General features: G+C 46.3%; 1 protein-coding gene across 4 annotated transcripts in view; it reads left to right on the forward strand.

Annotated features, from left to right (window-relative positions):
- gnas (GNAS complex locus) overlaps nucleotides 1-22,772 on the forward strand; it is a 392,017-nt gene that overhangs the window by 337,079 nt on the left and 32,166 nt on the right. For all 4 annotated transcript variants that reach the window (XM_068048067.1, XM_068048068.1, XM_068048070.1 and 1 more), the window contains exon 6: nucleotides 16,496-16,550. In XM_068048067.1, the coding sequence (XP_067904168.1) occupies nucleotides 16,496-16,550 (55 nt within the window). The remainder of the gene's footprint in view (nucleotides 1-16,495; nucleotides 16,551-22,772) is intronic.

The following is a 22,772-nucleotide window of genomic DNA, read 5'->3' on the forward strand; positions in this document are numbered from 1 at the left end:
TCACTGGACACGGCATGCTTGTTTCTTTAGTGCTCAGTCTCTTCTTGCTGAATGTTCCCCAAGTGCTTGACCCCTTTGGACGCCCTCTCTGCTTGACAGGCAGCAACTGGCAATTGCGGAGTCTCACAAGGCTCTGCATGGTTGTTTCAACGTCGGATGGGGTAACAGGTGGCTGTGTGTCCATGAGCACTGCCCTGATGAGTGTAGGAGCAGGTAACTGTGTGCCCATGAGCACTGCCCTGATGGGTGTAGGAGCAGGTGACTGTGTAACTGAGCAGCAAGGAGAGGGTACCGCAGGTAGGGGAAGTGGAGATTTGAACAGGTAGGCATATGTATGGTCCATCAGATCATTAGGCCAGGGGTGAGACGCTCAGGATCCAGGTTTGTGACTCGTGACTGATGTCCAGCGCGCGGCCACCTCCATCCGAAGGTGCTTCCGGGCAATTGTTGGGCATAGTAAATGGCTCCATCTCATCAGCCAGTCCTTGCTGCCAGCGGAGAGTCTGTTGCCGCAGCCAGTCCAGTCTCCTCATGAATGCTGCGTTCCACTCTGCAGAACGGCCTGTTGTAGCTGGTACAATTGATCTGAAAGCAAGCGGTATTTTTCATTGTGGCTGAGGGGCCTTGGCTGTTCCTCTGTAATCACAATGGCAGCAGCCATGCCTGTCGTCGTTGGTGTCTGAGATGCACGCCAGCGACAATTGGGGGCGAGCTTGTCCAAAGGCAGACCCAGATGCCTCTGCACAACAACAGCATGTTTGCAGGGCAACAAAGTCTGAATGGAGAAGATGCAGCTGCAGGTAGCCTGGCCATCATGTATCTGCAGTGTGTACTGTTTGGTGCCAGAATCACAGTCACTGTGCCTTCATCTGCTACATGCGGTGGCCCAGACAATGGAAATGTTTTCAGAGCAACTCACAACAGGGACTGGAGAACATGCGGTGGCCCAGACAATAGAAATGTTTTCAGAGCAACTTACAAAGGCAGAGCAACTTACCTTGGAACAATCTCCTGTGTCAAATAAAAATGAAGCAAGTCTCCAAACGAATAAATAATTCAGATAAAATGCCTGACGAAACCTCCCCTCCTTCCACTTTCAAAAAGTCGCGCCGAAGCTTTGACGCATGCGCAGAAGGCCAAACTGGCGCGTCGGCGAGGAAGACGAAACAACGCGATGACGTCATCTGCGCATGCGCACAACCTCACCGACAGGTCGGAACGCAGCGCATGCGCAGAGGTGAAGAGAATGTGTGCGCATGCGCGTACCGCATCGTCTGCGCATGCGCAAAGCGGTCCTGGTAAGTCGGACCGCAGCGCATGCGCAGGGGGCATGAGACCGTCTGCGCATGTGCGCACCGCGGCGCATCCTGATGACGTTCTCCGATGAAGTAGCGTTGTCATGAATTACTTTGTTTTTGAGTGTTGATGCAAGGTGTCATTTATTGCTTTGTGAAGGTGGTCTTGGTGAGCCATCTCTGGAAATGCAGTCTTTGTGCTGATGGCATGAGAATGAAGCAATTTTTTCCCCTCCATAATGAATAGCTTGCTAAACCACTTCAAAGAGCATTCCTCTTAGGAGAAATAAAAACAAAAATTGCTAGAAATACTCAGCAGGTCTGGCAGCATCTGTGGAGAGGGAAACGGAGTTAACGTTTCAGGTCTTTGACTTTTCATGATGAAAACTTGTGCTCCAGAACTAGCTGCACCCCTAGCCAAGCTGTTCCAGTACAGTTACAATGCTGGCATCTACTCGGCAATGTGGAAAATTGCCCAGGTATGTCCTGTACACAAAAAGCAGGACAAATCCAACCTGGCTAATTACTGCTCAGTCAGTCGACTCCTGATCATCAGAAAAGTGACAGAAGGGGCGTTGACAGTACTATCAAATGCTATCAAGCAGCAATAACCTGCTTACTAACGCTCATTTTGGGTTCTGCCAGGGGGTCACTCGGCTCCTGACCTCATTACAGCCTTGGTCCAAATATGGACAAAAGAGCTGAACTCCAGAGGTGAGGTGTGAATGACTGCCCTTGACATTAAGGCAGCATTTGACTGAGTTTGGCATCAAGGAGCCCTAGCAAAACTGGAGTCAATGGGAATCAGGGAAAACTCTGCTGGAGTCATACCTAGCACAAAGGAAGATGGTTGTGGTTGTTGGATGTCAATCACCTCAGTCCCAGGACTTAACTGCAAGAGTTCCTCAGGGTAGTGTCCTAGGCCCAACCGTCTTCAGCTGCATCATAAATGACGACCTTTCCATCATAAGGTCAGAAGTGGGGGTGTTTGCTGATGATTGTGCAATGTTCAGCACCATTTGCAATTCCTCAGATACTGAAGCAGCCCATGTCCATATGCAACAAGACCTGGGCAACATCCAGGCTTGGGCTGATAAGTGGCAAGTAATATTCGCGCCAGGCAATGGCCATCTCAAACAAGAGAGAATTAACCATCTCCCCTTGACGTTCAATGACATTACCATCGTTGAATCCCCCACTATCAACATCTTGAGGTCACCATTGACCAGAAAGTGATCTGGCCCAGCCACATAAATGCTGTGGCTATAAGAGCAGGTCAGGGGCTGGGATTTCTGCAGCGAGTAACTCACCACCTGACTCCCCAATGTCTGTCCACCATCTACAAGGCACAAGTCAGGAGTGTGGTGAAATACTGTGCACTTGCCTGGGTGGGTGCAGCTCCAACAACACTCAAGAAGCTGGACCCATCCAGGCAATTGGAGTATTCTGCAAAACAGCCCACCTGATTGGCACCCCACTTACCACCTTCAACATTCCACTCCTTCGCCACTGACGCACAGTGGCAGCAGTGCGTACCATCTACACAATGCATTGCGGCAATTCACCAAGGCTCCTTCGACTGCCACCTTCCAAACCCGTAACCTCTGCCACCTAATAGGACAAAGGCAGCAGAAGCATGGGACGACACCACCTGCAAGTTCCCCTTCCAGCCACGTGCCATCCTGACTTGGAACTATATGTCCGTTCCTTCACTGTCGTTGGGTCAAAATCCTGGAACTCCCTTCCTAACAACAGTATTGGTGTAGCAACAGGCCAAGGACTGCAGCAGTTCAAGAAGGTAGCTCACCACCACCACCACCTCAAGGGAAATTATGGTCGGGCAGTAAATGCTGGCAAAACCAGTGACACCCACATCCCTTGAATGAATAAAAGGAAATTTCTGGGCTGTTATGATGGTGAACATGCATTTGTAATATTTCATGTTGCCAAATAGATGAATTGGAAAGTGGCTGAATTTGCAAGAGTTTTTTAAAGAAGTGTATATATCTTGCCCTCTGCTGGACAGTTTATGATCTTGCAGCTGTTTGAGATTTTATTTTCAACCTGAGTGGTAATTAAACACAGCAAAAAATTTTATTGCTCAAGAATGCTAATGTCATTAAAATGTGATTGTGGTGTGGTCAGTAAGATTGCATTATTTAACGACACGTGATTATTTTGAAAAGTGGAACTTGCTATTACATGGAGTGGTTGAGGTGAATAGTGTAGATGCATTTTAAGGACAGTAGATAAAACACATGAGGGAGAAAGGAGTGGAAGGATATGTTGAGATGGCAAGATGAAGTAAGGTGGAAGGAGAATAGTGTGGGGTATAATCACTGGCTTGACCTTTTGGGCTGAATGGCCTGTTTTTGTGATGTAAAATTCTATGCAGTTCTAGTTAAATAGATCACGTTGCAAGGCTTAGTTTCAGCTGCAATAGATTTGTTTGAAACTCTTTGATAAGATTTGTAATATATATGTAGCGTGTCATCTCTTCCTCAGTAATCTCGGATCAAAAAACCTAAATACATGGTGCTGTGTAGCCCTCAGATCAACATTACTATCTATTATGATCAATGTGTCTCCTTTGTAACTATACAAAAGCCAAGCTTTCAATTTAAGGATGTCATGCAGGCTCAGGAGAGTTCTGATCACAATCGCCCATATCTTTCAATTTTATTATCTTCTATGAAACTCTCTTCCAGCCTTCTGTATTTTCATCTCTGCACCATTGGTGGCTATGGTGCTGCCTATGCCCTAAGCTCTGGAATTCCCTCTCTCTAGATCTATCTACCTTGCTGTCCTCCTTAAAAAGCTTGTTCAACCCATACCTCTTTGATCAAGCTTTTGGTCACCTGTCCTGATATTTCCTGATTCGACTAGGTGTCAAATTTTATTTGATACTCCTGTGAAGTACCTTGGAACATTATAGTTTAAAAAAAGACTTGCATTTGTACGGTGCAATGGTGGTATATAAATGCAAGTAACAGATTTAAATTGGAGTCCAAACACTTGCTGCAGTACAGCACATGTTTGGTATTTACAAAAACATGGGTGCAGATGTTGATGACTGAACATCAAGATTACTGACTATAGCTATGCAAAAGTCACCCATACCATCCATTTGGCCTGAAGTAGAGGCCTGCTCAGTTCGGGGAAAAAAGAACCCGACCCGAACCCAGCAGAACCACAGCGGGCCCGACTTGGCCCAAGTCCCTCTGATTTTGCCCCAAGCCTGACTCAACCTGAACCCACCCCAACTTGACCTGACCCGAGCCTGACCCGACCATCCCTTCACTTGCCTTCCGACTGGGAAGCTGCAGCGCATGTGCGATGGTGTCATAGCGATATCACTCGCTGACCGCGCAGACTCAGTTTCGTCCCAGACTCCCAGCTCAGGTAAGATTTTTTTATTTCAATACTTACCAGCAGAGCACTTAACGTGTCAGTCCGGCCTGACTCGACCTGACCCGAGCCCGAAAGCCGTACCCTGAAGATGGGCCTGGCACGAACTTTTTTTAAATTTCCAAAATATACTTTATTCATAAAAATCTGTTTTTAAAAAAAAATAAATACTTTACAAAACAGTTCCAAACAGCACCAAGTCAAAAAATACGAACAGTGCATAGGAGGTCAGTTCCCTTAAATACAGGAGTGAGTTGCCTCACAACCCTTCCATTTCATTTTTCATGCCGTATACATATTACAGCGAACGAATATTTTCCCGATACACTTCGAGGGGTTATCTATGGATCCAGCTCCTCAGTTCAGCTTGGTGGGGGTACCTTACACAGTGGTCTTTCCCCATTGAGTCTTTGCTGCGGATACCCCAAGCTTTATGGCGTCCCTCAGCACGTAGTCCTGGACCTTGGAATGTGCCAGACTGCAACATTTGGCCGTGGACAACTCTTTGCGCTGGAAGACCAGCAAGTTTCGGGCAGACGGAAGCACGTCTTTCACCAAATTGATAGTCCTTCAGCAGCAGTTGATGTTCATCTCGATGTGCGTCCCTGGGAACAGACCGTTGAGCACAGACTCCTGTGTTACAGAGCTGCTTGGGATGAACCTCGACAAAAAACCACTGCATCTCTTTCCACACCTGCTTTGCAATGACACATTCCAGAAGGAGGTGGGCAACTGTCTCTTCCCCACCACAGCGACCTCGAGGGCATTGTGTGGAGGGGGCGAGACTTCGGGCGTGCAGGAAGGATCTGACGGGGAGGGCTGTTCTCCCCACCAGCCAAGCTATATCTTGGTGCTTGTTTGAAAGTTCTGGTGATGAGGCATTCCGCAAAATTACTTTGGCGGTCTGCTCGGGGAACCATCCGACAGGATCCACCATCTCCTTTTTCCGTAGGGCCTTGAGGACATTCCGTGCAGACCACTGCCTGATGGATCGGTGGTCAAAGGTGTTTTTCCGCAGAAACTGTTCCACGAAGGATAGGTGGTACGGCACAGTCCAACTGGATGGAGCGTTCCGCGGCAATGTGACCAGGCCCATCCTTCGCAACATCGGGGACAGATAGAACCTCAGCACGTAGTGACACTTGGAGTTTGCATACTGGAGGTCTACACACAGCTTGATGCAGCCGCACATGAAGTTAGTCATCAGGATGAGGGCGATTTTGGGTACGTTTTTCCTGCCCTTATCCAGAGATTTGAACATCGTGTCCCTCCGGACCCGGTCCATTATGGATCCCCAGATGAAGCAGAAAATGGCTCGGGTGACCGCCGCAGCGCAGGAGTGGGGTATGGGCCAGACCTGCGCCACGTACAGCAACAACGTGAGCGTCTCGCACCTGATGACCAGGTTCTTACCCATAATGGGGAGAGATCGCTGCTCCCACATGCTCAGCTTGTGTTGTACCCTGGCTGCTCGCTCCTTCCAGGTTTTGGTGCATGCCCTGGCCCTTCCGAACCATATCCCCAGCAGCTTCAGGTAGTCAGGGAAGTTTTAACCTGAGTGTCTCCGCTGCCTGGGATTGTCACCCCTCTTATGCTCGCATCCTTCCTAATAGACTCAGCAAAGGGTTCAATACAGCAAACAAACAAGACCGGGGAGAGAGGACAGCCCTGTCTGACTCCAGATTGAATCGGGAAACTTTCTGATTCCCACCCATTGATTGAGACTGCGCTACTGATGTTTGTGTCGAGCAGTTTGACCCAATTGCAGATTCCCTCCCCAAACCCCATTTTGGAAAGCACGTCCATCATGTAGGTGTGCAATATCCTGTCAAAAGCCTTCTCCTGGTCCAGGCTGATGAGGCAGGTGTCCACCCTCCTGTCCCGTACATAGGCGATCGTATCCCTGAGTAGCGCGAGACTATCAGAGATCTTCCTGCCGGGTAGAGTACAGGTCTGATCAGGGTGGATCACCAACTCCAGAGCAGACTTGACTTGACTGGCTATGACTTCTGACAGAATCTTGTAGTCAACATTAAGCAGTGAGATGGGACACCAATTTCTGATCTCCCCCTTCCGCTTGTAGATGAGGGTGATGATGCCTTTCCTCATGGATTCTGACATGCTGCCAGCCAGGAGCATACTCTTGAATGCTTCCAGCAGGTTCGGGCCGACCCAGTCCCACAGGGCCAAATACCGCTCAACCGGTAAGCCATCGCTTCCGGAAGTTTTACTCGTCTTGAAGGACTCGACGGCCTTTGTCAGCTCGTCCAGAGTTAGTGGCTTGTCCTGTCTCTCTCTCGTGCTGTCATCTCAGACCTCTGTGATAGATGACAGGAAGGACTGGGAGGCTCTGCTGTCTGTGGGCTTCGCGTCATACAGCCCAGCATAAAAGGTTTTGCTGATCCTTAGTATGTCGGACTGCGAAGACGTTATCGAGCCATCCTCTTCCCTCAGGCTGCTGATAACAGAGCTCTCTCTGTGTACCTTTCGGATGAAGTAACGCGAGCACGTCTCATCCTGCTCAACAGAGCAGACTCTGGACCGGAGGATGATCTTGGAGGCCTCCGTGGCAAAGAGCGAGGCTTACGGCTCTTCACCTCTTGGAAGTCCTCCTTGACCTCAACCCCCATCGTCTGCAGCCGGAGCAGATTTTGCATACTTGTCTGGAGTTGGGACATTTCTCTCTGTCTCTCTTTCGCCCTCTGAACACCTTTGAAGGTGAAGAACCTCTTGATCTCCTTGATCGCCTCCCACCAGTGAACTGGAGACTCAGAGGGGTTTCACGGTCCTCCAACTTTGTAATCCCTTTTGGGTTCCTCAACGTTCTCTGGGCTTAGCAGTGTAGCATTGAGATTCCACGTCCCTCTGCCAACCCGCTGGTTGTCCTGTAAGTGACAGTCAGCTAGTAACAGGCAATGGTCGGAGAAGAACACCAGCTTGACATCGGTGGATCTGACCGTGATAGCACGGGACACAAACAGGAAGTCAATCCTGGAACGGGCAGACCCGTCATTTCTTGCCCGAACCAAACCCGTCACGTGTCATCGGGTCCTGTCTGGTTCGGGTCAGGTCCTGAAGTATCTGAACGACAGCCCTTAACCTTAGCTATAAAACCCTTGGAGCTGCAGTGCCTCATTTTCTATTCATGAGTTTTGTCTGTTTAAATTTCAGTGGCACAGTGGGTCGGAAGAGTGTATTCGCAGGGCTTCTCCCATGTTGGCGCGGGTAACTCTGAAATTTCAGTGAGGCAAACTTTCCTCGCATTGCCAGGCCTGTGAAACTCAAAGCCAAACTCAGCCCACAAAAACTGTAATCGACCAACACAATAGGGAATAGGAGCAGCAAGGTTGCACAGTCACTCTCGATCAGTTGGAGGATATGTAAACCTTAGAAGTGATTGTTCGGAGCTGCATGAAAATGTAAATCTATTCATTAACTATTGGTGTTAGGATTTCAGAGAAAGTGAAACACAGTTTCAGTTGAAGTAAATCAGGAGGCAAGCCAAAGTCACAACTGCAAAGAACAGACAGATGGAGTGTTTTAACATTGCAGTTGTTTTTGCAAGTTTCTTTACCAATGTGTTTAATTTTCAATTCCTCCATAATCGCTAAAAGAAACACTGCGGCTAATGTAATGAAACTCTTAATTTCAAAATGGCCTTAAAAGTATTGCACATTTTTATTGCAAGGTACCAGTTATAGCTGAAATCATTTTATAGTGTCAGGACACAGCAATTGCTCTTTGGTTTTAATTTAAAACAACTATTCATTGCTATAAATGCGCACAATACAGTATTTAAAATTGAGGGTAATGAAAATAGCTACCTCTGCTGGCTCATGGTCGACTCTTCCTCGTTGGAAAGTCTCCAGCGATGTGCATACTGTTACACTATCCCTCGAAGAGCTCCTAGATTTCCCTGTCCTCCTCCACTGTCTCTGAACTGGGACATTGGATCAGCGATCCTCAAGCTGATTCCACCCTGTCTACAAGTCAACCTTGGACTTTTCCATCTGATCTTCTCCTTGTCCTCTGTTTATGACCAGGTCACGTTTCTCCTATCTCTGCCACACCTCTGTAACCTGTTTTTTCTATCTGTGCCATTTACATATATATTTTGGCTGCCTTCCAGACCCAAGACCATTACTTTTCTCCTCTTCCATTCTCTTTTCTTGGCTCCTCGTGGGGACTTTTTCTCCTGCCACTTCCTCAGAACTCTTGCTCTTCCGCCACCATCCCAATTATCCTTAATTAAGTCCACAGCTACCCTCTATGCCCCTCTCAGCATTTTCTGAATGACTCAAGGAGGCATGTGTCGCTGCTTCCTTACGAGCAAAAACTCTAACTGCCTTGAGCTTCTGTCTCGCTGACCTACCCACCTGCCTGCATTTTGGGCACCAATCTCCCCAATTTCCTTTCTATCCTTCACCCCACCTACCATTGCTCCCATGAGCAGTGCCAGCAGGTGAACAGTCGACTTACCCTTAGCATGCCCATTTACTTACAAAGTACTTGTTCTCCACAACCTTTGTATAACATCATAGCTTTGACTGAAACTTAGCTCATAGGTGGTGACACTTGCCTCTTCCTAAAGTCTCCCCATCTGACTGTACCTCCCACCACCTATCTTGATAACTAAATCAAACCTTGGTCTCGCCCTACTCCTGTTTGATCCAGAGCTGAGCTTGCCACCCTACATCATCAATTACAAAGACTGCCTACTTTCACCTTCCTAACATTGCCTGCCTTCTTCCCTGTCTCAGACTATCTGCTGTCAACCTTTGATCCACACCTCCGTTGCCTCTGAACTCAACTCCTGGTTTATCCCTGCTACCCTTCTTGAATAATGGTTCCACATTTGTTGTCCTCTAATCCTCTGGTACCTCTCCTGTGGCCAGAGAGGATTTGAAAATTTGTGTCAGTCCCCCTGCAATCTCCTCCCTTGCCTCACATGACAGCCTGGGATGTATCTCATCTGGGCCTGGGGATTTGTCCACTTTTAAGCCCGCTAAAACCACTAATACCTCCTCCCTTTCAATGTTAATTTGTTCAAGTATATCACATCGCGATACCTACATCGTCCTTCTCCATAATGAGCGCAGATGAAAACTAATCATTCAAAACCGCACTATGTTCTCCGGCTCTGCGCACACATTGCCGCCTTGGTTCCTAATGGGCCCTACTCTTTCCCTGGCTATCCTCTTGCCCTTAATATACTTATAAAATGCCTTGGAATTTTCCTTTATCTTGCCCGCCAGTGTTTTTTCATGCCCCCTCTTAGCTCTCCTAATTACTTTAAGTACCCTCCTATACTTTCTATCCTCCCCTAGGGCTTCACTGTTTTCAGCCCAATGAATCTGCCATAAGCCTCCTTTTTTATTTTCCTTATCCAATTCTCTATTTCCCTTGACATCCAGGGTTCCCTGGACTTGTTGGTCCTACCCTTCACCTTTATGGGAACACGTTGGCCCTGAACTCCCTCTTTTTCCTTTTTGAATGACTCCCAGTGGTTTTTAGATTAGAGATACAGCACTGAAACAGGCCCTTCGGCCCACCGAGTCTGTGCTGAACATCAACCACCCATTTATACTAATCCTACACTAATCCCATATTTCTACCAAACATCCCCACCTGTCCCTATATTTCCCTACCACCTACCTATACTAGTGACAATTTATAATGGCCAATTTACCTATCAACCTGCAAGTCTTTTGGCTTGTGGGAGGAAACCGGAGCACCCGGAGAAAACCCACGCAGACACAGGGAGAACTTGCAAACTCCACACAGGCAGTACCCGGAATCGAACCCGGGTCCCTGGAGCTGTGAGGCTGCGGTGCTAACCACTGCGCCACTGTGCCGCCCTGATCTGATGTAGACTTTCCTACAAGTAGCTGCTCCCAGTCCACTTTGGCCAGATCCTGTTTTATCATCTTGAAATTGGCTTCCCCCCCCCACCCACCCCCCACCCCAGTTCAGTACCTTTATTTCCAGTCCATCTTTGTCCTTTTCTATAACTACCTTAAATCTTAGAGTTATGGTCACTATCCCCGAAATGTTCCCCCACTGATACTTCTACCACTTGTCGGGCTTTATTCCTTAAGATTACGTCCAGTACCACCCCTTCTCTTGTAGGACTTTCTACGTGCTGGCTCAAAAAGCTCTCCTGGATGCACTTTAAGAATTCTGCCCCCTTTAAGCCTTTTGCACTAAGACTATCCCAGTTAACATTGGGGAAGATGAAATCCCCTGTTATTATCCTATTATCTTTACACCTCACTGAGATTTGCCTACATAGCTGATCCTCTATCTCTCCCTGACTGTTTGTTTGGAGGCCTGTATTAAACTCCCAGCAAAGTGATTGATTGCCCCCTTTTTGTTTTTAAGTTCTACCTATATGGCCTCATTTGAGAAACTTTCTAAGATATCATTCCTCCTTACTGCAGTAATTGACTCCTTGATCAAGAGTACAATGCCATCTCCTCATTTACAACCCCCCCACTCCTGCGACCCAGTCATGTCTGAAGATCCTATACCTGGGAATAGTGAACTGCCAGTCCTGCCCTTCCCTCAACCATGTCTCTGATAGCAATAATATCTTACTCCCATGTGTTAATCAACGCCATCAATTCATCTGCCTTAGTTGTAAGACTTCTTCCATTAAAGTAGCTGCAATCCAGCCTTGCATTATTTGCTTGTGCCTTACTAGGTCTATATTTGCTTTGCCTTCCAGACTGACTTAGTTCTCTTCTACGTTTGGCTGTGCATCACTTCCTACTGTACCTCCACACTGTATCCCATCCCCTTGCCAAATCAGGTAAACCACCACCCCCCCCCCCCCCACCAGCACTAGCAAAGCTCACAGCAAGGATGTTGGTCCTGTTCCAGTTCAGGTGCAATCCGTCCGACATGTAATGTCCCACCATTGACAGAAACAGTCCCTCCCCCCCCCCTCCCACTTTCTCTCCCCCCCCCCCCCTCCCACTTTCTCTCCCCCCCCCTCCCACTTTCTCTCCCCCCCCCCCTCCCACTTTCTCTCCCTCCCGCCTCCCACTTTCTCTCCCTCCCGCCTCCCACTTTCTCTCCCTCCCGCCTCCCACTTTCTCTCCCTCCCGCCTCCCACTTTCTCTCCCTCCCGCCTCCCACTTTCTCTCCCTCCCGCCTCCCACTTTCTCTCCCTCCCGCCTCCCACTTTCTCTCCCTCCCGCCTCCCACTTTCTCTCCCTCCCGCCTCCCACTTTCTCTCCCTCCCGCCTCCCACTTTCTCTCCCTCCCGCCTCCCACTTTCTCTCCCTCCCCTCCCCCCCACTTTCTCTCCCTCCCCTCCCCCCCCCCACTTTCTCTCCCTCCCCTCCCCCCCCCCACTTTCTCTCCCTCCCCTCGCCCCCCCCCACTTTCTCTCCCTCCCCTCGCCCCCCCCCCCACTTTCTCTCCCTCCCCTCGCCCCCCCCCCCCCACTTTCTCTCCCTCCACCCCACTTTCTCTCTGTCTCGACAGTCACAGGTAGCAGGCGTGCTCGGCACAGCAGCTTTGTGGTTGGTCAGTTTTTTTTTAAATCGTGCTGTTTCACAGCTGCATGGGAGCGATAACTGCAGTTTCCCAACTTCAGACAGATTCAGTTTTCTAGCGGCCATTTAAAAAAAATGTCAGAACTTGTCACTTTAACAAACTCCTTTGGAAGTCCATGTACACCACATCATTACCCTGTTGAACCATCTCAGTTACTTCATCGAAAAACTCAATCAAGTTAGTTAAACATGATTTGCCTTCAGTAAATCCATGCTGGCTTTCCCTAATTAACCCACAGTTATCCAAGTGACTTACTTTTGTCCTGGATTATCTCTCAAAGCTTTCCCACTATTGAGGTTAAACTGATTGGCCTGCACTTGCAATTCTCTAGTCCTCTGCCACCAGCCCCGTATCTTGGGAGGATTGGAAGATTGTGGCCATCGCCTCCGCAATTTTGCTTCCTAACTTCACAGCGTCCTCAGATGCATCTCATCGGATCCTGTTGACTTAAGCAACTTTTAAGTACAGCCAGCCTTTCTAAAACCTTCTCTATAAATTTTTAGCCCATCCTGCATCTCAAAACTTCCTCTTTCGCTGACTTCAACTGCATCATTTGCCTTGGTAAATTAAAAACTGGAGTATTGTGTCAATTTCTGGGCATCACACTTTAGGAAGCATGTGAAGGTTTTTGAGATGGTGCAGAAAAGATTCACAAGAATGCTTCTGGGAATGAGGAACTTCAGTTACGTGAATAAGTTCACGAAGCTGGGGCTGTTCATAAAGAACAGAATATTAAGGGGAGATTTGATAGAAATGTTCAAAATCATAAGTGGTCTGGACAGAGTAGATAGGAAGAAACTGTTCTAACTGGTGGAAGGATCCAGAACCACAGGACACCAATTTAAGGTGATTGGGAAAGGAAGCTACAGTGACATGAGGAAAAAACATTTTTTACACAGCGAGTGGTTCGGATCTGGAATGGACTGCCTGAGTGCAGTGGAGGCAGATGCAATCTCAGCCTTCAAAGGAGAATTGGATAATTATCTGAAGAGAGAAAAGTGACAGGGCCACAGGGAAAAGGCAGGGGAGTGGGCCTAGGTGAGTTCTCTTGCAGAGCCAGCACAGACACAGGCCAAATAGCTGCCTCCTGTGCTGCAACCATTCTATGATTCTGTTAAGTATTCCGTTAGTACATCAGCCACGCCCTCTGCCTTCATGCATAAATCTCATGGGGCCCGAATCATTCCCACTCCTCCATTTACCACCCTTTTACTATTTATATGCCTATAGAAGATGTTTGAATTCCCTTTTATGTTTGCTGCCAGTCTCTTCTCAAATTGGCCCTCTTCCAATTTAGTATATTTTACTTCAGATTACTCCTTGCCATTTTCCTTCACTGACCTGAACCATATGATACTATGAGCACTGTTCCCTAGAGGTTCACCTCCTGACTTGATCCAGTTGCCCCACTTCACTGCCCAGAGTCATATTCAACAATGCCTCCTCCCTCATTGAGCCGGAAACATATTGATCAAGAAAATTCTCCTGAACGCACTTCAGAAATTTTTCCCCCTCTCTGCCCTTTATAGTATTGTTATCCCAATCTATATTTGGATAATTGAAGTCCACCATTATCACTACTTATATTCTTTTGGGCCTCCTTATCTCGAGAGACAATGGATACGCGCCTGGAGGTGGTCAGTGGTTTGTGAAGCAGCGCCTGGAGTGGCTATAAAGGCCAATTCTGGAGTGACAGGCTCTTCCACAGGTGCTGCAGAGAAATTTGTTTGTTGGGGCTGTTGCACAGTTGGCTCTCCCCTTGCGCCTCTGTCTTTTTTCCTGCCAACTACTAAGTCTCTTCGACTCGCCACAATTTAGCCCTGTCTTTATGGCTGCCCGCCAGCTCTGGCGAATGCTGGCAACTGACTCCCACGACTTGTGATCAATGTCACACGATTTCATGTCGCGTTTGCAGACGTCTTTATAACGGAGACATGGACGGCCGGTGGGTCTGATACCAGTGGCGAGCTCGCTGTACAATGTGTCTTTGGGGATCCTGCCATCTTCCATGCGGCTCACATGGCCAAGCCATCTCAAGCGCCGCTGACTCAGTAGTGTGTATAAGCTGGGGATGTTGGCCGCTTCAAGGACTTCTGTGTTGGAGATATAGTCCTGCCACCTGATGCCAAGTATTCTCCGAAGGCAGCGAAGATGGAATGAATTGAGACGTCGCTCTTGGCTGGCATACGTTGTCCAGGCCTCGCTGCCGTAGAGCAAGGTACTGAGGACACAGGCCTGATACACTCGGACTTTTGTGTTCCGTGTCAGTGCGCCATTTTCCCACACTCTCTTGGCCAGTCTGGACATAGCAGTGGAAGCCTTACCCATGCGCTTGTTGATTTCTGCATCTAGAGACAGGTTACTGGTGATAGTTGAGCCTAGGTAGGTGAACTCTTGAACCACTTTCAGAGCGTGGTCGCCAATATTGATGGATGGAGCATTTCTGACATCCTGCCCCATGATGTTCGTTTTCTTGAGGCTGATGATTAGGCCAAATTCATTGCAGGCAGACGCAAACCTGTCGATGAGACTCTGCAGGCATTCTTCAGTGTGAGATGTTAAAGCAGCATCGTCAGCAAAGAGGAGTTCTCTGATGAGGACTTTCCGTACTTTGGACTTCGCTCTTAGACGGGCAAGGTTGAACAACCTGCCCCCTGATCTTGTGTGGAGGAAAATTCCTTCTTCAGAGGATTTGAACGCATGTGAAAGCAGCAGGGAGAAGAAAATCCCAAAAAGTGTGGGTGCGAGAACACAGCCCTGTTTCACACCACTCAGGATAGGAAAGGGCTTATATACTTATATAGTTTACTTTACTACTTATATAGTTTCTGTGTATCTCAGTAATGTTTTTGCAAATTTGCTCTTTTGTATCTTTCCAACTAGTTGGGCCTATAGAATACACACAGTAATGTAATGGCACCTCGATTATTTCTCAACTCTACCAAATAGATTCAGTCATTGACCCCTCCAGGACATCCTCTCTCTCCAGTACTGTAATCTTCTAAATCATTATAGGCACCGCTCCTCCTTTCTTTCCTTCCCTATCTTTCTTGAAGACTTTGTGTCCACGAATATTTATTGTCCAGTCTGCCCTTTTTGAACCAGCTCTTCATTACATCCAATACATCATATTGCCACGTGTCAATTTGCACCTGCAGCTCACAACTATGTATACCACACTCCGTGCCTATACGTAAATGCACAGTAAATCTAATGTAGACCTTATTGCATTACTTCTTAGTCTGACCCCGCCTAGCACCTTACTATTTCTTACTCTAGTGCTGTCTGCTTCTCCCAATCCTTTGTGCACCTTGTTTATCCTTCCTAATGCTACATCCTGGTTCCCAACCCGTTAAGTTAGTTTAAACCCTTCCCTATAGCTCCAGCAAAGTGTAAATGCAGTCATGTTAATGTGACATTGCGGAAGCTTTTGGCTGAAACCCTTCTATACTTTATGGAACCGGTTTAATAACCAGTTATGCGAAGGAAGGGTCCTCATGCATTTGAATAACATTGACTGAAATAGATAGCACCCAGCTTGGGCCCTAGCAACACATGGTAGAAACAGGCCGCTGCTGAATCCTACAACTAACACTGTTGTGAAGTTAAGTGCGTACGTAAATGTGTATGTAATGTCTGCGATTGTTGACCAATTTCAATTAAGTTGATTTTTTGCCCTATTTCTGCTACTTAGTCAAATGCCAGATGTTTAAGGAACATGACATGTATATAAAATTATTTGACGTTAGTACATGTGCCCTGTGCTAAGTTTGCCTCATTCGTTTTTCTACTATGTATGTGATCATTTCTGTATGGGCAACGCAGTCAGCTATCCAAAGGAAAACAAATAGTATTGTTGCAGAAAGTATCTTGGTATCAACAACAGAAGTAATTTGTCAGTAAGTCATCCAATACAGAAATGTGATGACCTTTAAGACACCAGGGATCAGCTTGTACATCCCACCCCATCGCAGGGTCCGGTTGCCCCAGTTTGCAGACTTCGTGTAATTCCTTCTGTTACAACACGAGAGAGTGTAAGCCTTACTGCAAAGTATGGGCATGAGGGAAACCAAGCATTATAGTTTGCTCAGCTGCAAGTTAACTGTGTCTTGACTTCTTTGAACAAGCTGTTGTAGAGTGAATTATTTAAATGTGGGCCTTAACTCACTTTCCTCCTTCACTGAATGGACATGTATGTTAATAGTGTATTTATTTGTTTTGTCCTGCAGCTTTCTAGACAGGATTGACATCGTCAAACAGAATGACTACATACCTCCAGACCAGGTAAGTAGATTTATTTCTCCTACCATGTTCTTTTTAAGTCCTCCCCAATAATATACACCATTCACTGGCTGAGGCAAAATGATTGAAAGTATTTTGGGTCTATGCCCTGTATTATGGCTCCTCATAAATTTTCTGTAGTTTGCTTTCCTTTTCCTGTAAATTACAGTAAAATTAACTTTTGTCTGTGGTCAACTCCTATTTCCTATTCTGAAATGCAATAAACGAAAAGCTTTTGGACATCGGATTGTCATTTGCTTTCAACCATGTCAGCACATAAGCTACTTTTATACTGGTGTTTAGTTTGGATTCCAGGAGACCAGTGTCCGTAAGTCAGCTCACTGATCCTGGAGCCAAGCATCTAGACCCACAAAAATCTGAAGTCTGTGAATCTGCAGCCAGAATAAGTGAGCCAGATTTAACAGCAAAAAGGCTGGGAGCCAACCCTTGGGCATCGGGTCTCCTGGAAACTGAATTAAAACAGTGCCAGTATACAAATTGCTATGGTTCTTTCTGTAACCCTTCAGGCATTTTTTTGAGCTGCAAATCAGATTCTGTTGTCATTCACAAACTACAGTGGAAAACAATACAACTATAAAAGCAAAATAGTGCTGGAAATCTGAAAAAACAGAAATTGCTGGAAATCTTCAGGCGTGGGAGCATCTGTGAAGAGATAAACCGAGCTCTCATTTCGGGTCGATGACCTGTCATCAGAGCTAGGAAAAGTTAGAAATGTAAAAGATTTTGAGCAAGTGAAAGAGGGGAGGGTGGAGAAAAGAATAAAAGGGAAGGTCTGTGATGGGGTGGAGGGCAGGAGTGATTAAATGACAAAAGTTTTCATTGTGCACGACCGTAACCTCATAGCCTCTGTCCCCATTTTGTTTCCCTTGTCTTTGCTGGTTTGGTCATTTCGTCTTTTCATTTTCTTTGAGTTCAGGTGGCAGCTGTTCATGATCCTGCCAATCATATCTCCTCTAGATATGTCTTTCGTTTATTTGCTTGCCCCATTACCACTCACTTTGGCCTTTGTGCCAGACCCGCTGAGTATTTCCAGCATTTTCTGTTTTTAAAACAATACAGCTGTTACTTTTATCTAACTTGACTCAGAACCAAGTACAGCGGAATTCCCATTATAATGTTTTCTGCAATTCCAGGGTTTTTATATTTCAACTACTAGTAAATGACTTCTAAATCTATGCTCCTGAAACCTCATGCAGTGTAGCCCAAGATGCACTAACAAGCATTCATTGAATGTTCAAGCAGCTTTAGATGTTGTCCCTTCATCTCAAAGCCTGCATTCAGATCCCAGAATGATGGGGTTAAAGTCTTTTCTATCTGCTAGGTGGAGTGTGAAGGTCCTACATAAAATGTGTGGTCAGTCTCAGTTCATATCCTCCCAGCCATGGACCCATGGCACGAGCCTACCAGTAATTTGGCACTAAATCAGCAATCCCATTCAGAGATTGTGTAGGAAATAGAACAACTTCACATTGGTGTAGTAAAGGGTGCTGTTGTGAAGTTGGATCTCTATCTGTATTTGGTGCATTCGTTATATTGATGACATGGTGTGGAGGTAGCTTTATTCTGCATCTAATTGCATTATATGGGAGTACCTGATGCTGACGCTCAGTTGCTGCAATGCAGAAGTATCCTGTTTCCAAGTATGAGTGCATCTCTTGCTCCACACGTGATTCACAAAAACAAAGTTTTATTTTGCTTTTAAATTTCAGTTTGCCATTTAGTTAAGTGGATAGTGAGGCACTTTGACCTAAATTGAATTAAAACAGAACTCCAATGTATAATCGGTCTTTTAATTGTCACTCATTTCCATATATATAAAATCCATAGAATATTTTCGAACAGAAGCCATCAAATCTGCACTCAAATGTTTTTCTCCCATCAGCCACATAATCTAATCCCACTCCTACTTGCTATCCATACCGTCTATTTTTTTTCATTCTATTTACTAATCCCTTTTAGTTTATTTCAATAATAGCTTACAGCAGAGAATTCTGACCAAGCTTTGTTTAACACAGTATTTTTCTAAGGCTGCATTTGCTGACAATACAACCACTGGGTGGCGCTGCAGTGGCATGTGCACAAATGCAGGCTGTGCCACTAAAATGTCACATTCTGCGACATCAGGCAGCTGCCAGGACTAAAGATGGCACTGCTCAAATAATCACACAAAGACAACCTAAACACATGGCAGGACACAATGGCCGGGGAGGGAGAGAGCGAGCGGGCCAGTCGATGACGTCATCTGCGCATGCACCAACCAGTCCTGGCAATGCGGAATGCAGCACATGCACAGAGAATATGAACCAATGTGCGCAGATTGGCGCAGTCTGATGACGTCAGCTGCCGGCTGCGTTGTCAGTAATCACTTTGTTTTTCTAATCTCCCCTTTCACTGTTTTTGTGACAGTTAAATTCTGCCCTTTGATTCTGCTGGTCAGTGAAACAATAATGAATATCACTATCCAATCATGAATTTTCATAATCTTGAAGAGCTCTATTAGGTCCAGCCTTCAACCTTCTCAGTTCCAGTGAAATGAGCCCTAACTTTTCAAATCTTCCTTCCTTACTGTAATCCTCTCGTCACTACCTTTTCAATTTTCATTCACGGGATGCGGGCATCGCTTGCATTTATTGCACATCCCTAATTGTCCTCGAGAAAGTGGTAGTGAGCTGCCACCTTGAACTGCTGCAGTCCGTGTGGTGAAGGTACTGCCATACTGCTGTTAGATTGGGAGTTGCAGGATTTTGGCCCAGCAATGATGAAGGAACAGCGATATATTTAAAGTCAGAATGGTCTATGACTTGGGGGTTATGTCCCAGTGCACCTGCTGCCCTTCTCCTCCTTGGTAGAGGTCACCGGTTTGGGAGGTGCTGTTGAAAAGCCTTGGCAAGTTGCTGCGGTGCATTTTGTAGTTGGTACACACTGCAGCCATGATAGGCGAGTGGAGGAGGAAATGCAAGTTTAAGGTGCTGGATGGAGTGCTGATCAAGCGGGCTGCTTTGTCCTGGATTGTGTTGAGCTTCTTGAGTGTTGTTGGAGCTGCACCTCTTCAGGCAAGTGGAGAGTATTCCAGCACAATCCTGACTTGTGCCCTTTAGTTGGTGGAAAGGCTTTGGGGAGTCATGAGGTGGGTCACTTGCTTCAGAATACCCAACACCTGAACTACTCTTGTAACCACAGTGTTTATGTGCTGGTCCAATTAAGTTTCTATAGTCAGTGGTCACCCCCAGGGTGTTGTTGATTGGGGATTCAGTGATAGTAATGCAGTTGAATGTCAAGGGAGATGGTTAGATTCTCTTTTGTTGGAGATGGTCATTCCCTGGTACTTGTGAGGCACAAATGTTGCTTGCCACTTATTAGACCAAGCTTTAATGTTTTCCAGGTTTTGTTGCATGTGGGTATGGACTGCTTCATTATCTGAGGAGTTGCAAATGTAGCTGAACACTGTAATCATCAGCAAACATCCCTAATGATGGAGAGAAGGCCATTGATGAAGCAGTTGAAGATGGTTAGGTCTAGGACACTGTCCTGAGGAGCTCCTACAGTGATGTCCTGGGGTGAGATGATTGGCCTCAAACAACCACATCCATCTTCCTTTGTGCTTGGTATTTGACTCCAGCCAAGGGAGAGTTTTCCCCTGATTCCCATTGACTTAGTTTTACTATGGCTCCTTAATGCCACATTTGGTCAAATGCTACCTCAATATTCAGGGTAGTCACTCTCTGTACACCTGGTATACTGCTCTTGTCCATGTTTGAACCAGGGCTGTAATGAAATCTGGAGACAAGTGGTCCTGGTGAAACCCAAACTAAGCATCACTGAGCAGGTTATTGGTGAGTACGTGCAACTGGATAACACTGTTGACGACCCCTTCTATCTCTTTGATGGAGAATAAGCTGATGGGGCGGTAATTGCCAGATTGGATTTGTCCTGCTTTTTGTGAAACTGGGCAATTTTCCACTTTTGTCAGGTAGATGCCAGTATTATAGTTATACTGGACTAACTTGGCTAGAGACATGGCACTATCGCCGGGATGTTGTCGAGACCCATAGCCTTTAATGAACCTAGTGCGCTCAGCCATTTCCTGATATCACGTGGAGTGAAATCAAATTGACTGAAGGCTGGCATCTGTGATAGTGGGGACCTCGAGACGAGGCCAAGATGGTTCATCCACTGGACACTTCTGGTTGAAGGTCATTACCAAATGCTTCAGCTTTTTGTCTTTTGCACTCAGATTCTGGCATGTGCCATCATTGAGGATAGGGCTGTTCATGGATTCGCCTGCTCCTGTTAGTTGTTTAATTGTTCACCATCATTCACAATTGGTTGTGGCAGGACTGCAGAACTTTGATTTGAGCTGTTGGTTGTGGAATCACTTTGCTATGTCTTTAGGATGCTGCTTCTGCTGTTTCATATGTATGCAGTCCTGTCCTGTAGCTTCAACAGCTTGGCAACTCATTTTTAGATACATCTGGTGCTGCTCTTTTGCACTCCTCATTGAACCAGGGTTTGTTCCCTGGTTTGTTGGTAGACTGAGGGATGTGCCAGGCCGGGGTCTTATAGATTGTGGTGGAGTATGGTTCTGCAGCTGCTGATGGCCTGCAGCACCTCATGGATCTCCAGTTTTGAACTGGTAGATCTATTCTGAATCTGTCCCATTTAGCATGGTGGTAATGCCACATAGCATGATGGAGGTTGTCCTCAGTGTGAAGACAGGTCTTTATGTCTGTAAGTACTGTGTGTAGTTGTTCCTGCCAATACTGTCATGGATAGATACATATGTGACAGGTAGATTTGTAAGAATGAGGTCATGGAGATTTTTCCCTCGTGTTTGTTCTTTCTGGCAGCTATGTCCTTCAGGACTAGGTCAGTAGTGATGCTACCGAGCCACACTTAGTAATGGACATTGAAGTCCCCCACCCAGAGTACATGATCCCCTCAGTGCTTCTTCCAAGTGGTGTTCAACATGGAGTTCTGATTCATCAGCTGAGGGAGGATGGTGAATGGTAATCAGGAGGCTTCCTTGCCCATATTTGATCTGTGACTTCATGGGTCCTGAGTTGTTGATGAGGACTCCCAAAGCCACTCCCTCCTGACTGTATATTACTGTGTCGCCACCTCTGGTGGATTTGTCCCGCCGGGAGAATCGGACATGTTACTTCTCAATAGCCAGATGAAGATTGGAACTGGAGCCTAGTTTTTATACATTTATTAACTTTTCTTTACAGAGAAACGTATTATTTCGTGCACCTCCAACCAATAACCAGACTTTTAGCCTGTTCCTATATATCGGCAAAAGTGAGTCCCTATTTCATGCCCACCACCTGAATGCAATTAACCCCAAATTGATATATGGTGGGCCAGGAAACTACAGGAAACATTGGAAATATTTTACAATGGGATGTGTAATGGTTGACCAGTAGAACCCAGATGGTGGTAATGGTGATCATCATTAGCCACAGCCTGAAAGAATGTTTAGCAGTAAGGTCCACAGAGGTCTTTTTGAGACCTCTCTTGTTTAATTTTGTCATCCGTGATCTAGAGGTCAGCATCATAAACACGGTAGTTATATTTGTAGATAAGATATGGCTAATAAAACTGAACCAGGTGAGCTACAGGAGGATTTGAATCTCGAGAGTGATTCCCATGATTGGCCAAGAACTCCATTATTGTGACAAGCAACTACAGGGTGTTAAAAGGAGAGTTAGATGAACCTTGGACTTTTTTCATCTTGTAATCTGAAATTTATTAATTACCCATTGCCTTTTACAAAAATAAACATGAACAGCTTTTTTTCTGAGGAGGAGAGTTTGAGCCTCAAAACTTGAAGCAACTGCCATGACCCGTGCACAGTAAAACACTAGTAATTAATACTAGATCATAATGTACCCAAACAACTTGCGTTTATATAGAGCCTTTAACATAAAATGTCCCAAGATGCTTCATAGGAGCGTTATGAAGCAAAATTGGACAAAAAGCCACATAAAATGATATTCGAGCAGATGACCAAAAGCTTGGTCAAAGAGGTAGGTTTTAAGGAAAGTTATAAAGGAAGGAAGAAAGAGAGGGAGGGAGTCAGAGAGGTTTAAGGAGAGAATTTCAGAGCTTCGGCATGAGGCAGCTGAAGGCACAGCCACCTATGGTGAGACAACTAAAATCAGGGATGCTCAAGAAGTCAGGGTTAGATGAGCTAGTATATGTTGG

Source organism: Heterodontus francisci, chromosome 16 (genome assembly GCF_036365525.1).
Source record: "Heterodontus francisci isolate sHetFra1 chromosome 16, sHetFra1.hap1, whole genome shotgun sequence".
NCBI lineage: Eukaryota > Metazoa > Chordata > Chondrichthyes > Heterodontiformes > Heterodontidae > Heterodontus > Heterodontus francisci.